The sequence below is a fragment of the Serinus canaria genome, chromosome 4 (genome assembly GCF_022539315.1).
Source record: "Serinus canaria isolate serCan28SL12 chromosome 4, serCan2020, whole genome shotgun sequence".
NCBI classification, from domain to species: domain Eukaryota; kingdom Metazoa; phylum Chordata; class Aves; order Passeriformes; family Fringillidae; genus Serinus; species Serinus canaria.
Genome location: NC_066317.1, coordinates 30,291,244 through 30,308,620, shown reverse-complemented (window position 1 = coordinate 30,308,620; position 17,377 = coordinate 30,291,244). Strand labels below are relative to the sequence as shown.

At 35.7% G+C, this 17,377-nt stretch overlaps 1 protein-coding gene across 1 annotated transcript in view; it reads left to right on the top strand.

Moving 5' to 3' along the window:
- The window catches only part of PDGFC (platelet derived growth factor C), a 121,145-nt gene that overhangs the window by 86,146 nt on the left and 17,622 nt on the right, over positions 1 to 17,377 (top strand). Inside the window, exon 3 of the mRNA XM_030239613.2 lies at positions 1,263 to 1,443. Within this exon, the coding sequence (XP_030095473.1) occupies positions 1,263 to 1,443 (181 nt within the window). The remainder of the gene's footprint in view (positions 1 to 1,262; positions 1,444 to 17,377) is intronic.

Below are 17,377 nucleotides of genomic sequence, written 5' to 3'. Positions count from 1 at the left end.
GAGTGCATTTGTGTGCATGTTTTTTAAAATATGAGCCTTTGCTATCATCAGAGGTAGGACAGTCTGTACCCTTGAAATGGACTCTGCTATTTACAAATTTAGATTTATGTGAGATGTATTTAATATATGACTGCACTTGCAAGAGGACATAAAAATATCAGAAACCTCAAAACTTTCTCAGAGGTTTGTTATGCTCATGCACAGGATACAGATTGTGGTTTAAAAGCAAAAGCTTGGCTGGGGAAGCTGGAGCTGGAACCAGCCGAGTGCTTGCCCCGCTTTAACCAGCGCACACTCACCTTCCCTACCCACCGGGCTGTGCTGCCACTGGGGGATTCAAGCTGCAGCAGGGAAAATGCAGCTGAAATGCTCCGTGTTTGTTCTGTCACTGGGCAGCTGGGGAGCTGCCATGAAGCAGGTTAAAGCCCTGAAACCAGATGTACCTTCTAGAGCAGTGGCTTTTCATGGTTTTATGACTTGGGAGCCCACTGAACGTTTCCAGGGAAAACGAGGACCTTTGTATGGCACACTGAAGCTCATTGATGGTTGACTGGCATGTCTAAGTTAACTTCCTTGGATCTGGTTGAAGTTGCTCACTAATCCCCAGGGATACCCAGCCCACATGTTGAAAGCAATGAAACTAAATCAAAATTAATATGTTTCATTCTCCCAGCATTCCCTACCCATATGTTTCTCGTCCATATTTCCACAATACCAGGTTCTTTCTCACATGCAGTGAGGTCTATGTCTTTGCTCAACAAATGTCTTCTTGGGATTGCATCAACTCCTTCCAAGTTTCTCTAAGCCTTAACTTAACCTTTAGGAAGTTATTCACCTCTGATATTCCAGAAAAGCAGGTTTCCAGTACCAAAAAGCCCCTGAACTTTCCCTGGTGGCATGCAGTGTAGTGCTGGTGACATTGCAGCACGAATTACCGTGCCACTCAGGCAATTACAGCCTTTTTCTTCTCTGATTTTATTCTGCCCTGTCACACATTTGGTAATTGCTTTCTGCACAAGAAGCAAAACCATACACTTGGGTCTCTTCAAAATGCTAACTCTGCTTTTATTTTCTTAACCTCACTGCATGATTTTATTATGTATGTAAGTCAGTAGCAACTTGGGAGCTAAGTTTAAAATAGCTGGCTGCATACTTTTAGCGTTTCAAAAAATAAAAAATTGCAGAGTCAGTTTATTGGTTAAATCAGGAAGTTTATAGAATTTTTGTCAGTAAATAAACATTTTATTTTCTTTTCTGTTCAGGTATGACTTTGTAGAAATTGAAGAGCCCAGTGATGGCACTGTTTTAGGACGCTGGTGTGGTTCCAGTACTGTGCCAAGCAGACAAATCTCCAAAGGAAACCAGATCAGAATAAGATTTGTGTCTGATGAATATTTTCCTTCTGAACCTGGATTCTGCATCCATTACACACTTCTTATGCCAGTAAGTAACATGTTTCAGATCGAAACATTTCAGGATACAAAATCTTTGAAGTGGTAGCTCAAAAGAATATTTTAATAGGGTAAGATTAATTACTGTTTATTTCTTAATAATAATAGCAGTGTGCAATCTGTCTTCCTGAATTGTACATTTTGTTTCTGTTTTTAACTGAGTGTTCCTGTGGTTCTTTTTGGATGGCTTTGGACTAGGAAGTTGTGGGCTCAGTTGTTTGTGTGGAAAATTCAGTAAAATGTTTGCATTCCTAATACTGTAATGTGGAAAAAAAAGAAAATTCCAGCTTTGAGAAGAAGACAGATCAATTTATGAATCAGCAGTATGATGTTGAAAGAGGATTGGGAAGTTACAGAAAAGAAACTGAGGAGATTATTGTTCTTATTAGTCAGCTGCTATTAAACATACTCAACCTGATGATTATACCTAATTCCCAAACAGAAGAGTTCCTTTGATTCTAGATAGTTTTATTATAGAGACAAAGCAGACAATCCATAATTTTTTTTTTTTCACTGCATTTTCCTTGTAATCTGTATTTTGGACTTCTCTTGAATGTTGCTTAAGGCTTGTAAGTCACAGATATTAAACTAATCATTGTCGAAAATGTGACTAATTTCAATGTCAACACTTTTCTGTTACTATTTTCATGAAATGAAAGACCTCTGATAGCAAAAAAAAAATGTTTACAGAATTTTAAGGGTTAAATAATGTCCTGAAACATTAAAATAGAGGAAAACAGGAGCTTTTTTTTAAAATAGGTGTTCCATATTTAAAGAGAGTAAGCACTATTTTTTGTTAAATTCCTTATAATTCACTTTCAATCTCCTAAGTAGTCTCATGGTCTGTGGTATTTGGTTGGTAGAAAATATCTCCAAGCTTAAAAAAAAAATTGATCAAAAGAATCCACGTTGTAACCCCACTGAAATGTGCTTCACTCAGAATGCACTTGGCTGGCTTTATTTTTCTGCTATTTTTGCTCCTTCTCCTTATTGGCAAAATTTGAGTTACTGAGAAGAATATATATCATCAGATGCTGATGGTGTCAGTGTGTCAGTGTAGTGTAGTGGGGGTGAGATGCTTGTGTGCATATGTATATGTATGTGTGTATATATATATATATATATATATATATATGTGTGTGTGTGTGTGTGTGTGTGTTGTTTTCCTATAATTTTACTACTATCCTGAGGAGACTATTCTGAAGGGACTGAAGGTTTGATCTGCATATTTCACTCTTTTATGAGTTAGAATAACTTCTGTTAGTAGAATGTTATGACCTGATAATGGTAAACTTTAAAATTAAATCAAATGTCAGTCTCCAAACTTGAAATAAGGCCAGGTTTAAACATCAGTGCACCCGAGGGCAGAATGTAATAAGTGTGTTTACTTTTAGAAAATGGCAAAAGAGAAGCAACAAATACATCTATTTGTGGGGCTGGTGCCAAATTCCATTGTCACAGCTCTAATATTACACCCTACCTGCTATGGATCTATCCAACTCATGTGTGATCCCATTTCTGTGGAACTGATTAAACAAAGGCACCTGAAAAAATAATTTATGTATAATGATTTTTGTGTCATGCTGTACAAATGGACTGAGTTTATTCCTTCATATTTGATGGGGAAAACCAGTTAGAAAATTTAAATTACCAGCACTCACAAAAAAATGGCTTAATGTTCAAAATAGTTACACCTAACACATGCAAGGGACAAGAGCAGCCCACTTGCTGTCATAAGAATTTGGAATGAGTCCCAAAATGTGCAGTCTAGCTACTTCTTATCAGTTATTTTCTAAATCTACCACTAAAAGAGTTGTGATCTTTTTCAACAAAAAATATGGTTTTTTGCAGCATGCAAAATACAATTGCACATTTCAGGCATGCAGAATACAATTACACATTTCAGAAAGCAGATTGTAAATTAAATAGATGCTGTTTGGTTCCAAGATTAAACCTTCTTCTTCTATCTAAAGCAATTGAAAACCAGTGCCGAAAAAAAATAGTAGCTTGCTTTACAAATATAAACTTATCTTATCCAGCTTTTCAAGAGAAAATAAAATTTACAGCCCTCCTCCCACATCCCCACAAAAAAGAAGTCAGGCATAGGAATGAGCCTAAATTTTAAATGATTCTTGCAGTTCACTAAGAGATTCATTTCAATGAATTGGTCCTAAACAGTTAATTTTTTTTTTCTCTTTTTTTTTTTTTTTTTTGACAAGTAGTGGGAAGGGGGAGATGCCTGGTAGACTAGAAGTGAGAGATTGTTTGGGGAGAAATGAAGCAAAACTGAAATAAAACAGTGCAAGCTTGTTTCTGTATTTGAAGGCCACACACAGAGAGGGGCACCGGACACATTTTCAGGTCTTTTAAAGAGCAAGAGAAATGGCTTTGTTTAGATCTGCTGTAATTTATTGTGTGTGTATATATATATATATATATATGTGTTTTGTGTGTGTGTGTGTGTGTGTGTATATATATGTATGAAAATTTTTTTAGTTTGTTTTTTTTTAACTTTGTATATTATATTTCAAACCAGCTTCTCACATGATAGGAGAATGCCTATTGATCTGATTATTTCTAGGATTTAGTCACTCTAAAGAAAGCACTCACAGCCATTCCAATGTCAGTGGATCCAACATCATTCTCTAGAAAGGTTTGATGTGGGATTGGAAGACACTGCATAAAAGCATTGCATATACTGTATACATGCAGAATGTTCCCCTGGAAAAATATAACTCTTGTCTTCAGATTCTAACTGATTAGATCTTAATAATTTGAATTTCTATTTTAAATTGAGTACCCTGGTTGCATCTGGAACTTTCAGTAATTCTGGTCTTACTCCCACTTTCTTTCCTCTATTTTATTCCTCAAGTTGATTTTGTCTGTGATACCGTGAAGTGGAAGCAAGTGCTGAAAAAGTTCATTCCTATTAAGCAAACATAGTTTGTGTTATTCCAAAATTACTGTGCTCCTTTCAGCACAGCTGTTATTCTCAGTCATTCTTTCATGCTCTGCCCTGTCACTTACTCTGTGCTTACTGGTGAGCTGCTTTATTCAGTAAGGGCTGCCTAGTGATGGTTCTCAGTTTTGACCAGCTCTCCATTTATTAAAAGTCATGATTTTGGCAGCACTGTGCCACTAAACCCTCCTAGAAAGTTATTGCAAAAACAATCCATATTTCATTTCTTTTCCTCTTCTTCTCACTTGCCCTGTAGAGTAGCCACATGAAACTGAGGGAAATCTTACAAACTCTTATAATATACATTTGGGCCTCAGTCTTCTTAGTGACTTGTTTAGTTTAAACTATGTCAGTTACAAGTTTGGCAGAGAAAACTTGATGTAATAAAGTCCATTGTTAGTTGGGGAGCGGGTGAATGGGATACTTGATGCCTGAGGTGCCATTAAGGAATGCATGACTGATTGCCAAAGTAGTTATTAATTATTCAGGGCACTCAGAACAAAGCAGCTCCAGTTAAAGTTGGAGCTGGGGGTGACTGTATTCCCCTTCTTTTTTGGCATATGGTAACATGTCATTTGTCATCAAAGATCATGCCAAAGATCTTTGAAAAGAACAGACTTAACCCTCTTTTATGTAAGTAAAGATGAAACTTCAAGAAGCTGTCTAAAGCCTGACCTGATTTAAAAGTGACTTTGGGTGGTTTGGGATTTTGGTGCAGGACCTGTTTGGCTATGTGGGTGTCAATCCAAGAGAGTGGTCTGGTTTGGATTCCTTTTCTTTTTTCCCCTTTTGATGCAGTTGTTTTGTTAATATTGCTCTTGCTTTTAGCAGTAATGAAAGTTAAAAAGATACTCTTTTTAGAACTATGTAATTGTACGTACTTTATTTCATCCAAGTTGGCTAAGCTTTGCTCTTTAAAGATTGAGCATATTACTTTTTTTTTTTGTGGAACCTTTTTAATTTAGCTTGTTGATTGAAACAGGCAAATAAAATTAAAATACTAATAGAAAAAGTGCATAAAATTAGAACAGAGAGGAAAGCTTGTACCCTGATTGCACTTCTATCACAAGTCTGCAGATTTCACAGCAATCAGGTGTGTTTCTTGTGTGTTTGTGCTGAAGCCCAAGAGATGCTTAACTGTGCCTGCAATAACTGGAAATCCATCCAGAAACATCATAAAGAACATTACTGATCTCCTAAGCATGGTTTTTTCTACACTCTCTTTAGAAGTGGTCAAAAGGTTTTAGAAATAAAATTATTTCAGGGCTGTTTAAGCCAAGGTGGTAGGAAGAATGGGGGGAGTGGATGAGTGTTGTGAGCACTTTGCAATTCTACATGAAGTGAAAAAGAACTGTGAAAACTCTTCATGTGGTGGGTAGGACTAAAACAAAACCTCTGTGTTCAGTTTCCACTGATTAGGTACAGTGAAACCTTAGTCTAGATAATTGAACAGGCTACTAAAGATGCTCCAGTGTGCAAATTGCATGTATTAATTTTCTTTTGTGTGGCAAAAAAAAAAAATCATTGTAAATCAAAGATGTTTTGGAAGGAATTCTTTCTTGGAGATTCCACTTCGCGTTAAATTTTTGCTTAACGTCTTAGATGAGACACTTTCTTAGATGAGACATTAAATATTACCCCAAAATACATAGACAGGAGTGAAATGTTTCAGTTAACAAAAAAAAAAAGAAAAAAGAAAAAAGTACAGTCTGAGAGTGGCTATTATCCATGGGACTAAAATGAGTGATGGGGGAAAAAACTTGGAGGCAAAAGAACCTCTGAAGTATACTGTCTAATTAAATCATAATGCTTTTTTTTCCTGTGACCATATTCCATTCTGTCCCACAGACATCATAAAAAGTTTAAAGATCTGTGTGTGTGAAGCAGACTTGCAGAGAGACAAGGTTAGACAGGGATCTAGCAAGATTATGGACCTGTGCAGAAGTCCAGAGAAGTGTGTCCTTAACCTTCACAACCTGAGGTGTCAGTGAGGATTTTCTGAGACTCTAAAAGGAAGAGTGACATTTTGAACCATTTTGGAGTTGACATTTAGTTCTCTAAAGGAATGAGTATATTATCTGATAACAAGTTTTGTACTTTGAAGGACAAGGTTCCTTTCCCTTTGGCCGAAATCTGAATGCAGTTTCTCATGCAGTACATATAGTATAAACCATTTGTTTCATATTTTTCTGTGATGTTAGTCTTACAGTGGTTGAGGCTGATTTTTTTCAGCCTCAGCCACTGTAAGACTAACATCACAGAAAAATATGAAACAAATGGTTTGTGGAAAAAAGTAACTTAGTTTCCTTGGATTAAACTTTTTTACAAATTTATCATATATTTCACTAGGATTTAAGTTCATTGATTTGGGAAGTGTATTGAATATCACATCCTGTATCACTGAGGCAAGAGACAAAAAATCACCTAACTTTCTTATTTCTAAATAACTAGCAGTAATCTCAAAATTAAATGCAATTGCATTACCACAAATGTCATGCTTTTTTTTTTTCTTTTTTTTTTTTCTGTACAAGTTTTCTTCCTGAAAAATTCAGGAGTGTTCAGCAAATATCAAAGTGGTTTTTTAATGGAACATTAATATAAGAGTTAAAACTCTTTAGTATTTGAGTTTGGGGGCATTTTTTGAAAGAAAATATTGGGGGGCAATCTCAACAAGTGACATGGACAAGAGCTTGTGAAAACTACTCTCTTTTTAGTTGTCTAGAGCATTATGTCCAAGTTCGATCACTCTCTGTCAACTTGTTTCAAGCAGAAATTATTACAAGAGATGGGGCAATGCATCTGTCAAGGATAAGCAGGCAACCTTTATTGCTCCTTGTCCCAAATAATATCTTTGATCACATATTAACCCTCTCCTCCCAGAAGAAAGCAGACCATAGAATGATTCAGTGGAAACAATTAAATACCCTAAAAAGTGAAAAAGTTTAGCAAATGTATTGGAAAAGTATTTCAAATACATGAGACAATCTCTTTTCTTCATTCTCTGTAAATTACCTAAAGGCTTTTATTAAATTGCCATTTAGTAATGAATATTTATATTGTCAGGGACTCTTTTTTAATGTTTGAAAACTTTATTAGTGTCTCATAGCATTTCAGCATAGAAGTTCATGTATGCATATTTAGCTTGGAAATGATTTTTATGTGGTCTATAATTTACCTATTTGTAGTGTTCTAGTGTAAATTTTAATGTTGTGTGCTCTGCTGTTTTCAAAAATTTAGAAGTTTTCTACGAGGGCCCTCAAACTAAAAAAAAAACTTCAAGAAAACCTGTAATTTAAGAGCAATCTGTATATATATAAAAATGTCACTCTTCAGCTGTACACTCAATGATATCATGAAATTGGAGCTTTGGATGCTACTTCAACAGAAATATTTCACAATGATGTTCAAATGTTCCTTTAGTCTTGCAAAATTATTTTGTAGTCATGACTGAAGTTTATTTGTTCAATCTAATTGATCATATCTATCCTAAAGAATGCAGTGTCCCAATAATTTGTAATTTTTTATTTAATCCTTTGCTAAATATTTTATAAGGTACTTTTCACTTGTTATGTTTAAAAAACCCAAACCATCCTTCCTCCTAAAACTGAACCAAAAAAGGCAACAAAATGCCCGCACACAAAAAGTCCCGCAAAAAAACCCAAACAAAAACCATAAAGAACTCCCAACACCACCTTCCTCTTCCACAAAGTTTTTTTAGCAATCCGTATTTTTTATACTCCAAGTACTACAGAATCATCTACTTGACTATCCGTTCTCCAAATTTCAGGACCAACATTTTTGAGAAAGCATGCTGATGGCTTCTCTACAAAATCCAAAGCAAACTGAATCTATCCCATTCTCAAAGTAATCCCCTGTGTACCTGGCACAGTCCTGATTTTTTCTTTCACATCACACTGAGACATTGTGTCTGGCATGGTTGCTAACTGACAAAAAGGTAAGCAGAAGTACATTTGATGCTAGGTTCCAGGCACCACCATAGTTTCCAGTTATGCCTTTTAGGTGCATTCCTGTTCTGTCCCTGTTCATTGTTGGTGTCTTAGTCATGCCACAATCCTATCCATTGTCTCAGCCCAGCAAAACAGGCAGTAACTAGAGTGGTGTGTACTATGCTAAATTTTCTTACTGTGATTCTAGTAGGAAAAGGCAAAAGCAGGATTGAAATGAAAGAAGCTGACGTAGAAGAGTGCAACTTCTCAATTTATTTTATTTCATTTAATTTTCACATGCTAGAGCTCTGAAGGGGGAAGCTATAGACATTTGAGATAAACTCAGCTGTGGAGCAGCTTCTGTAGATGGTTTACAGCACAATCTAGGTCCACAGGTTGGTAGAGGCACCTCTTTAAATTTCGGAGGAAAATACTTGACAGAGTAATAACACTGTGTAGTAGCTTCAGGGTAAGAGTTTGCTTGTGGGAAGATTAATGTGGGATATTGGTAGTGGTGTTAAGACAAATCCTTTTCTTTCTGAGAAGGGGTAGTTAATAAGCACTATGGGAATACCAAAATTTGCACCTGTCTTTTCCTTGCAGTACCTGGCCTCTGGTGTTACAGATGGGGATTATGAGCTGTCATTTGTTAGCTTCTATAAGTGCTCAAAACCTTTTTAATGATGATGATGAAAGGTTTGGCTGAAGAAGCCAGGATTGTTGTTGAAAAGCTTTCAGTTTTGTTTTCATGGGAAAGTCTAGGAAATCACAAAGCTGTCACATCTGTTCTTGCAATTATCTCAGGCTAGGGTAGTAGACAAGGAATTCAGGAAGGCTGCTTCCATGTTTGCTTCTAGCTGGCTGATGTTGTTGAGGAACTATAATTGTTTAAAAACAAAACAAAATTTAAAGAACCTAGCACGTGGAAATGGAAGGCAGTTTATGAGACCAAAAACATTTCCAGAGGCCTGACTATTAATTTCACTCTGCTTTTGAGCTGAGCAATAAATCACAGGGGGAAAAAAAAAGTAAAGGTCATTTATGAGGAGAAATAGAATGCTGGGTTTCATGTTGAAGGGCGTGTTTTAATGCATGAAAGATCAGGTTTAAAGGCACTTGAAAGGTGGAGGTGTAAAAGCTGCCCAAGAAATTGTGCATATAATCCTACAGGCACCGTGGAGGGTGGTGGATTCTAACAGCCTTTCCCTTTCAGCTGCAAAAGGGGTTCTTGGGGAACTCTATGATAACTCCACCCTGACGTGCCTTACAGCACTTCTTGGTCTCACCTGAGTGTGTCAGGAGGATAGGGGATTTTCAGTGGAGTGTCCATAATTAAATCAGTATGGGGATTTATTGTTCAGTGTCTAGCTCTGGTGTCTTTTGGTAGCACTTAGCTACAGTTTGTCAGTAGACATCTCTTATTCTAAATATTCTCCTAATAGTATGACAAGCACCCTTTAGAAATCATGACCATCTTTAAAAAGACAGATGCAGCGCTAAGGAAATTTTGTTAGAAATCAGTATCTTCTTATATTAGTGAATGGTTGGCATAGTAAATGCAATTCCTGAATTTGAATTTTCAAGTGTTTTATTTTCACTATTTTTCTTACTGTGCCTGCATGTGAGTGTTGAAAAGGCCACTGACTTTGAAGCTCGAAAACCCCTAAATTTAAAATATATTTGAAAACTAATTTTTGCTGACTGTGCAACCAACCCTGAATTTCCCTTCTGGCTGACAGAACCAAAATGACTAAGTAGCCATGGAGAGTAAAATACCTTAGTTGATCCAAATTATCAAACCCTCTCAGTCATCAACTGTATTTGTTGAGGGGTCATCATCTATAGTTCTTATTAAAAATAATTTTACCTTTCTAACTGGAAGGACAGTTAGCCACATATATGTAAGCTTTTAATATATAAGCTGTTAATAGGGTTACCCTTGCTTATCTTCTAAAATCATTCTGATCTGCTGAACTCTTCTGATTTGTGTGTGCATAGCCCATTTGTCTTTGGGCTTTTCAATGTGATGTTTTCTGGGTAATCAAAAGTTAATAATAAAATACTTCCTGCTCTTAACTCATCTGTGTAATGCCTTTTTGGCTTGGAATGCTTGTCTTTTAGTGTAACTAAGTTCTGTCATTGATCTGCTCCTGTTTGTACTCTGTCAATATATATATATCTTAAAATACTGTATTTACTTTATTTAATTGCCTTTCTGCTTAATAAAGTCATAGGCACCATTCATGTGGGAAAAAAAACCCTTTTCAATTTGGTGCCTAAAACAGCAGTATGTCTTTAATGCAAAATTAATGTGGAATTAAGGTTCATAAGAGTGTTTTGAAACTGTTTGCTGGAATAAAAACTTCAGAATATAGCTCAGCTTTTCACCAAAAATCAAAGATAAATGGTCAAGAGTACAAAGACAACTAAAATTTTTCAGAAAGTTTTTTGATTCTTTAAATTGGAAAAGAGACTTGCTGTAAAAGAGGGAAAAAATCTTAAAATTTCCATTATAAAGTTTGATATTTCATCACCTGAAACTTGGAAATCACAAAGGAATTTAGAAAATCAATCAATTAAAAGGTATCAAAGTGTGAACAGGACCAAATTTTCTGTGCAGGCCATTTCAAATAAGTTATTGATAATTTTGAAACACTTGTGCCCCTTTAAGGAGTATCATTAAAAAGCCATACAAAGTCACAATATACTAAACCAATGCTATACAAAAATGCTAATGGATACTTTATAGGTAGAACTGGCCTAAATTTTGTGGTTCATGTTTAAAAGAGTAACAAAATATTAAGGTGTAGTCATCATGAAAATCTGAAACCAGAGAAAGGTGATTTATCAACACCGTTACTTTCTTAATTTTTCTCTGAATTTGATTCCCTAATAAATTATGAGAGTACAATAGTTTTTGAAAGACTTCTCCGTTGTCCTTAGTTAAATACTTACAAAAGGTAATCTTCTAATGGAGAAATTAGAGAATTAGTAATGCAGCAATTAGAGAGTCCCCCCAGGAGAACGAGGAAGCAACACATCTTGCGTGACGTACAGTATGGGAGGTTTTCAGTTTAGAGCTTTTATACCCTGCTCTGACTTTGTCATGCTCAGTGTTCTGCCCCCAGTTACAGTCTGCCATGGGCCATGGCTTCTTGCACAATGGCAATTTCCACCATTTTTCTTTCTGCAGGAAAAGGATGGCACCTTGTTTCTGCCAAGTATTAAAGTTCAGAGGGGAAAGTGAAAACAATAGTCAAGTTAGCCAAGGGGTGATAACTGGCAATTGCTATAGAGCCAAATTGGCATGGTTAGGTCATTGTGTTTACAAATTGTATTCCTGTGGGCTTTAGCAGGTGAAAAAATGTATTTTAAAGGTATTTTAACAAAGCACCAACTTGAATTTTATTATTCCATGCAGTTTTAATGTTATTTCTATTCATATGCAACACTACTGAAATTTGAATAAGAATCATATACTTTCCAATTTCTAGGCTTGAAATCTTTGGAAGTTTTAGTTCGAGTTTTTTTGTTATTTACAGTGTGGCTGGTGACAGATTTTTAAATATGCAGTTCCCATTGCCTTCAACAGGAACTATTAGGTATTGTGAGTCTGAAAAACAATGGCCACACCATCACAATAATGGTCACATTATTCAATCCAAATAGATTTTGGTGGGGTTTTTATTTTTTTAAAAAATATATTAATTAATTAATTGACAATATCTGTTTCCCTATACATATTTATTACACTGAGATTAATGTTCTTCTTAGCATCTATGTATTCCTCTAATCTCCTAATACAGTGAATTATACACCATGGACCAGATTCAGTAATGAAGTAAAGATTGCTTGGAGGAATTAAACTTTTATGCTAATCAAGTTAAAAATAGTATTGATGCTCTCATTCTGAGATTACAGTCAGTGGCTATTCCAAAAAATTGGTTTAATTTTCTTTGGGAGAAGTTGAATTATAGGAGATAAAAAAGAAGAGAGTTGTCAATGTTTTAGTTGCTTACTAAGGCATCCTAGTTTCTCAGAATTCTCTGACAACATAATAGTTGCTAAGGTAACTCATATCTAATACTAGTCTATTGTTTGAGAAGAGAATATAACCTGAATTGTTAAATAGCAAAATGTCCTCTTCTGACTTCTTAACTGAAATATAGCCTTAGAAAGGGAATTTATGCTCATCTAAATTCAGGCAATTTACACAAAGTTTATGGTGATATACTTGAAATGACAATTTGTCTTCCCTCCCATTCCCAAGTGGTTAGTGCTCAGGCATCCTAATTTGTTCATTCAAATCATTGTTTGTCCACTGGGACTGCACAGATAATCTGAAAGATGCAAAGTACCTTCAAATTAAATAGTAAATAATGAAAAAAGGCTAAGAACATGGTAGTACTATCTTTTGGGCAATTAGGTATCTCAAATGTATAAACATTTACAAAACCATAAAAATATTTTCTCCAAATACAAGATTGAGTCTTCCTTCAGCAAAGCATGGCAATCACCACAGCCACTTTACTCAACTTGTTGAATGTTGCTTCATAAGTGTAATTCATGCAGAACATCTCAATTATGTTTCATTTTTTGGTATTGATAACCTTCAGAATGTGTTTTTATCCTTATTTAAACAAATAGATGATCTTATGGGGCTTCACTGTGTAGGGCAGGTGGGAGAAATCCCACCAGAATTTGCCATGCAGAGCCCTTCAATGACTGTTCTTGACTGGTGTTTTCCTTGCAAAGTTGCTTCCCTGCCCCCCTATTTTTTTTTTCCTCTTCTTGCAGTGTCCATCATGCCCTGGAAAAACTATACCAGAATATATATTCAGTGATCATTGCATGTAAATAATTCCTTTTTAATATCATCCTAAATTATCTTCTTCTTTGGCTTGTTTCTGAGATGGTGCTTTGTTGGGGGTGCAAAAGAGCATTTTCACTGATATGGCTGTGATGTAGATTTTCTGACTTGGTCAAAAGATAAACTTGTGGTTAGCCAGTATCTTTCAGTCCAGTAGGCTAAGGGAACAAATCACTTTGTTTTCTCTCTGCTGAACCCCACAATGTCTGCAGTTCACAGAAAATCATATTTCTTTTGAAATGGAAAATTCAGGTGCAACCAGTGGCTCACACTTTGGCTTTTTACTTAGGCTGATAATAAGCCCTACATCTAACCATTCCTAGATTGCAGTGAATGGCAGCTTGTGAAACCACAATTAACTAAAGTTTAGAAAACCACAGTTTTTGATGTCTTACGTTCTGTAATTAGCTCCATGTAGTCTACATTAAATCATCTGAAACTGACAGTATTGCTGAATCAGTGAATGGAAAAATAAGAGACACAGGGATATTTTAAGCATATATACAAGCAGAAAAGTGTGTTTCAGAGCATAAATATTAATTTTTCAAATGGGTGTTAAAAAGGGTACATCAGGGGAATAGAATGAAAGGTCCCTCTTTAACAGGCTTTGCAACTCTTTTAAAATTATGCTTTTGAAATACAAAGTTGAAGAAAACCTTCACCTCTTTCAAAAGTGACAGCAAGGCACAGCAGATAGCAGCAGCTTGTGAATGGCTTGTGGTTAGTGCAGTGTTGGTGTGCAGCACTTCTTTTCCTGTGCAGGTGCTTTGACTTGGTAGCTTTGCAGCAGAGTGTTCATGCAAAACCAGAGCAGTGTGAAAGGAGGAGCCCAGCTGAAGGTCTGTGCACATAGGGACATCCCTTTCAGTCAGTGTCACTGCTAGGAACAGTCTGGTGGCAGGACTGGGGCCACAATCGGTGTCTGAATAGACTTGTTTAAAATGCTGCAAAGGAAGATTAATGCCCTGGTTGAGGACGGAATATAATGAATATAATTATGTCTGTCTGTCTATCTGTCTATCCATCTATATCAAGATGCTTGATCCAGTTGACCATCAGATTAATTAGAGAGAATTTGGTCACATCTGTGGACAGTGACATTGTTATAACTGAAGACATCAGGCTTAAAGGAAGACAGCTGATTAACTAGCAGTCCTCAGGAGAATGGTATTTTCTCTCCAAAATATTTGATTTGTTAAAACTATGAGTTTAAACTTGGCAGAGGTCGTATTTCCTTCTTTCCTTTTTTTGTCAAGGAAATGGCTAAGAAGGAATTGCATGTACAAAGGAAAGTGTATATTTATTCATTCTAGTAATTAGACTGTTTCAAAGATTTATTTCATTTTTAATGACACCAAGAAGGAGGCAGTTGTTTATAGTGGTGCCTTAAAATTCAACCTCATTCTATTTTAATGGATTTGTTCATGCTGTAAGCAGCACCAAATTTCATGGGAGACTATTAGAAATAGAATGAAGCACCCTGCTTGCAAACCATCTTTGAAGGATCAATTTTAAATAGCTTTGAAAAAGTAGAGCATGGCAGAAATGCATCTACTTTTATTTTACAGCTGATACTAAAGCCATCTTCTCAAGTGTGTTATATTACATACTATTTTGAGGTTTCAAAGAAATTGTAAATGATCCTGCCAAAGGAACTTCTTCTTCTCCCAAGGAACCAACTTTTAATAAAAAACCTTTGACTCCCTAATTTTCTTCAAGAGATAGTAGCTAAAGTCCAAAATTGAAGTAGCTTCATTCTCATTTTAGTTAAAGGTTTGTGGTTTGACATTCAGCTAAGAAAAAAAAAAAAAAAAGCATTTTTCTACTATAAATTCTATATTTTATATTTCTATATATTCTATAATTAGGTGTACTGGCATACAGTTATTTATTTTTATATGTACCATTAGTTTTCTAAAACCAAAGGTTAAAATGTACAAATGGACAGAGTAACTGAGGAAAAAAAGTGTTTGGCTATGTATTCAGAAGAGCTTCTGGCATAGTTAATCAAAACAGATTTAAAAATTATTTGGGATTAATTAGTTTCTAAAATTCAGAATGTCCCTCAGCATAATTTCACAGATCTTCTAGAAAGATCCAAGTCACCAGGTAGAAGCTTTGCAATACCATCCCAGAGATGCAAGGCTGGAAGGGAGCTCAGTGGGACTGGACTTTTCTGAGCAGTTGTCCTGCTCTAAGGAGGAGCAGGCACACTAAGCTCATTCTTGCTAGATTCTAGTGCTGTTCCTGAAGTCCAGGGATGAAGATTTCAGAGATTCCCCCTGTCATCTGTTGCACCCTTTTACATTGTATAAAACTCTTTTCAAGCACTTAACATAAATAATTCTTGTCATTGATGGACTAGGGAACAGCTGATCATCTGATGCTCTTTTGCATGTTTGTTATCTCCTGTCAGCCTGGTCTTGTCAAGATGAAAGAAAGTTGTATCACCTAATCTTTTATCATGGCTCATTCTTTTGTTTTCATCTTGCTCTTTCATGTAAATATCCTGTTTCTGCCTGTATCTCACAAGTGCTGGAGATAAATCTGAACACTGTATTTCAGCAGGGACCTCTCTAGCAGCTCAACATCTGTTTTTATGATGTTCTGAAAATATCTGAATGAGATTTGATTTTTTAGAACAGGATCCCATCGTCTCTTATTCAGGTTTAGGTCTCCTCTGTAACACTGTTTATTCTGCTTCAGACTCTACTTATGATTTTGTATTTATGTTTTTAATATATTACTCCTAAATACAAGAGATTTCAAAATACTTCTTCTTAAATTTCTCTTATGAGGCATAATATCCCCATTAATCTTGACTTTTATTTGTTGTGCAATCACCTTACTTGTGTAACATATTTCAGAGTATAATGAGGTAACATGAAATGTTTGATGACACTAAGAATGGATATATATTAGGACAGAAATGAGGTTCTTTCCCTGCAAAGTAATGCTTTGTTCAAGGACTTTTTACCTTCAAGGCAGGACAAGCTCTGATTTGCAATGTCTGCTGTACAGGAATGTTGGGTGTGTTCATTTTATTGTGATATGAAATGAACAGAAAGCTGTTGTGGAATGCAATTTAACATGTATACTGAAGGATGAAATTAAAGTGGTGTTCAGTGTAGAAGTAATTTTCATTGTCTTTCACAAATACACTTTCCAGTTGTAACAAATGCTCATTGCTGGTGTTTAATGTTTGATGAACCTCCTGTGAGCATACTGGCATAAGTGAACATTTTCTTTAGAACACCAATCCATTTCCAGTGGGGAAGTTCCTAGAGGGAACTTAAAGAGCAGTTCATTCACTGACTCCAAACACTTACTGTTGTTTAATTTGATTAAGCTTTTTCATGTGTTTTGAGTAAAATGAGTAATTTTAAAAAAGGGCTGCAGACACGGTGTCCTCTAACTATGGCTGGCCATATCCCCTGTCAAGGAAGAATGTACAAAAACTTTATACTATTTAGAACAGCTGCACTTATGTTGGCTGTTTATTCATTATCAGCTACTGTCAGTCAACTAAACTAGAGCTATGTGTACAGAAAATTAAAAGTGGCTACTGTAAATTATACATACAGCAGCCACAACTTTCTCCTGCTTGAATTTTAGGTGTGTGTATAAATATAGTGATCAATAGTCACAGTAACCCCATTTGCAATGAGATCTGAGCCAACATTCATAAGACTACATGCCCACTCCCACCTGGAATCTCTTTTTGCATTGATTCATTCGGGCACTTTATTTGCTGCCAGTTCAACTACAATGTTATTCCTCCTTTTTGATGATCATTTCATATCATAAGCAAAATTCAGGTTGTCATGTTCTCATGACTGAAGTAAAAGGTGTTCCACAATTCAGCCTTCAGGTCTGTATACTGGACTTGCATAGTATCCAAGTGTCAGGGAAAGAAGCTAAGCTGTGGTGGAATCCTGTTCTGCTAAAGTTCAGGTAAATCTTGGAGCCAGGGTCTCTGTACAATAAATATAACTGTAAAAAATATATAAGGATATCATTATGAATATTGAAAAGAGATATTCTCTTTCTTGTTCCCAGAATTTGATATATAAATCTTGATAAGATTTCCCTTCTAGAAGGGAATTGCAGGAATAATACAACATTCATCAAAATAGGACAACCTAGAAAA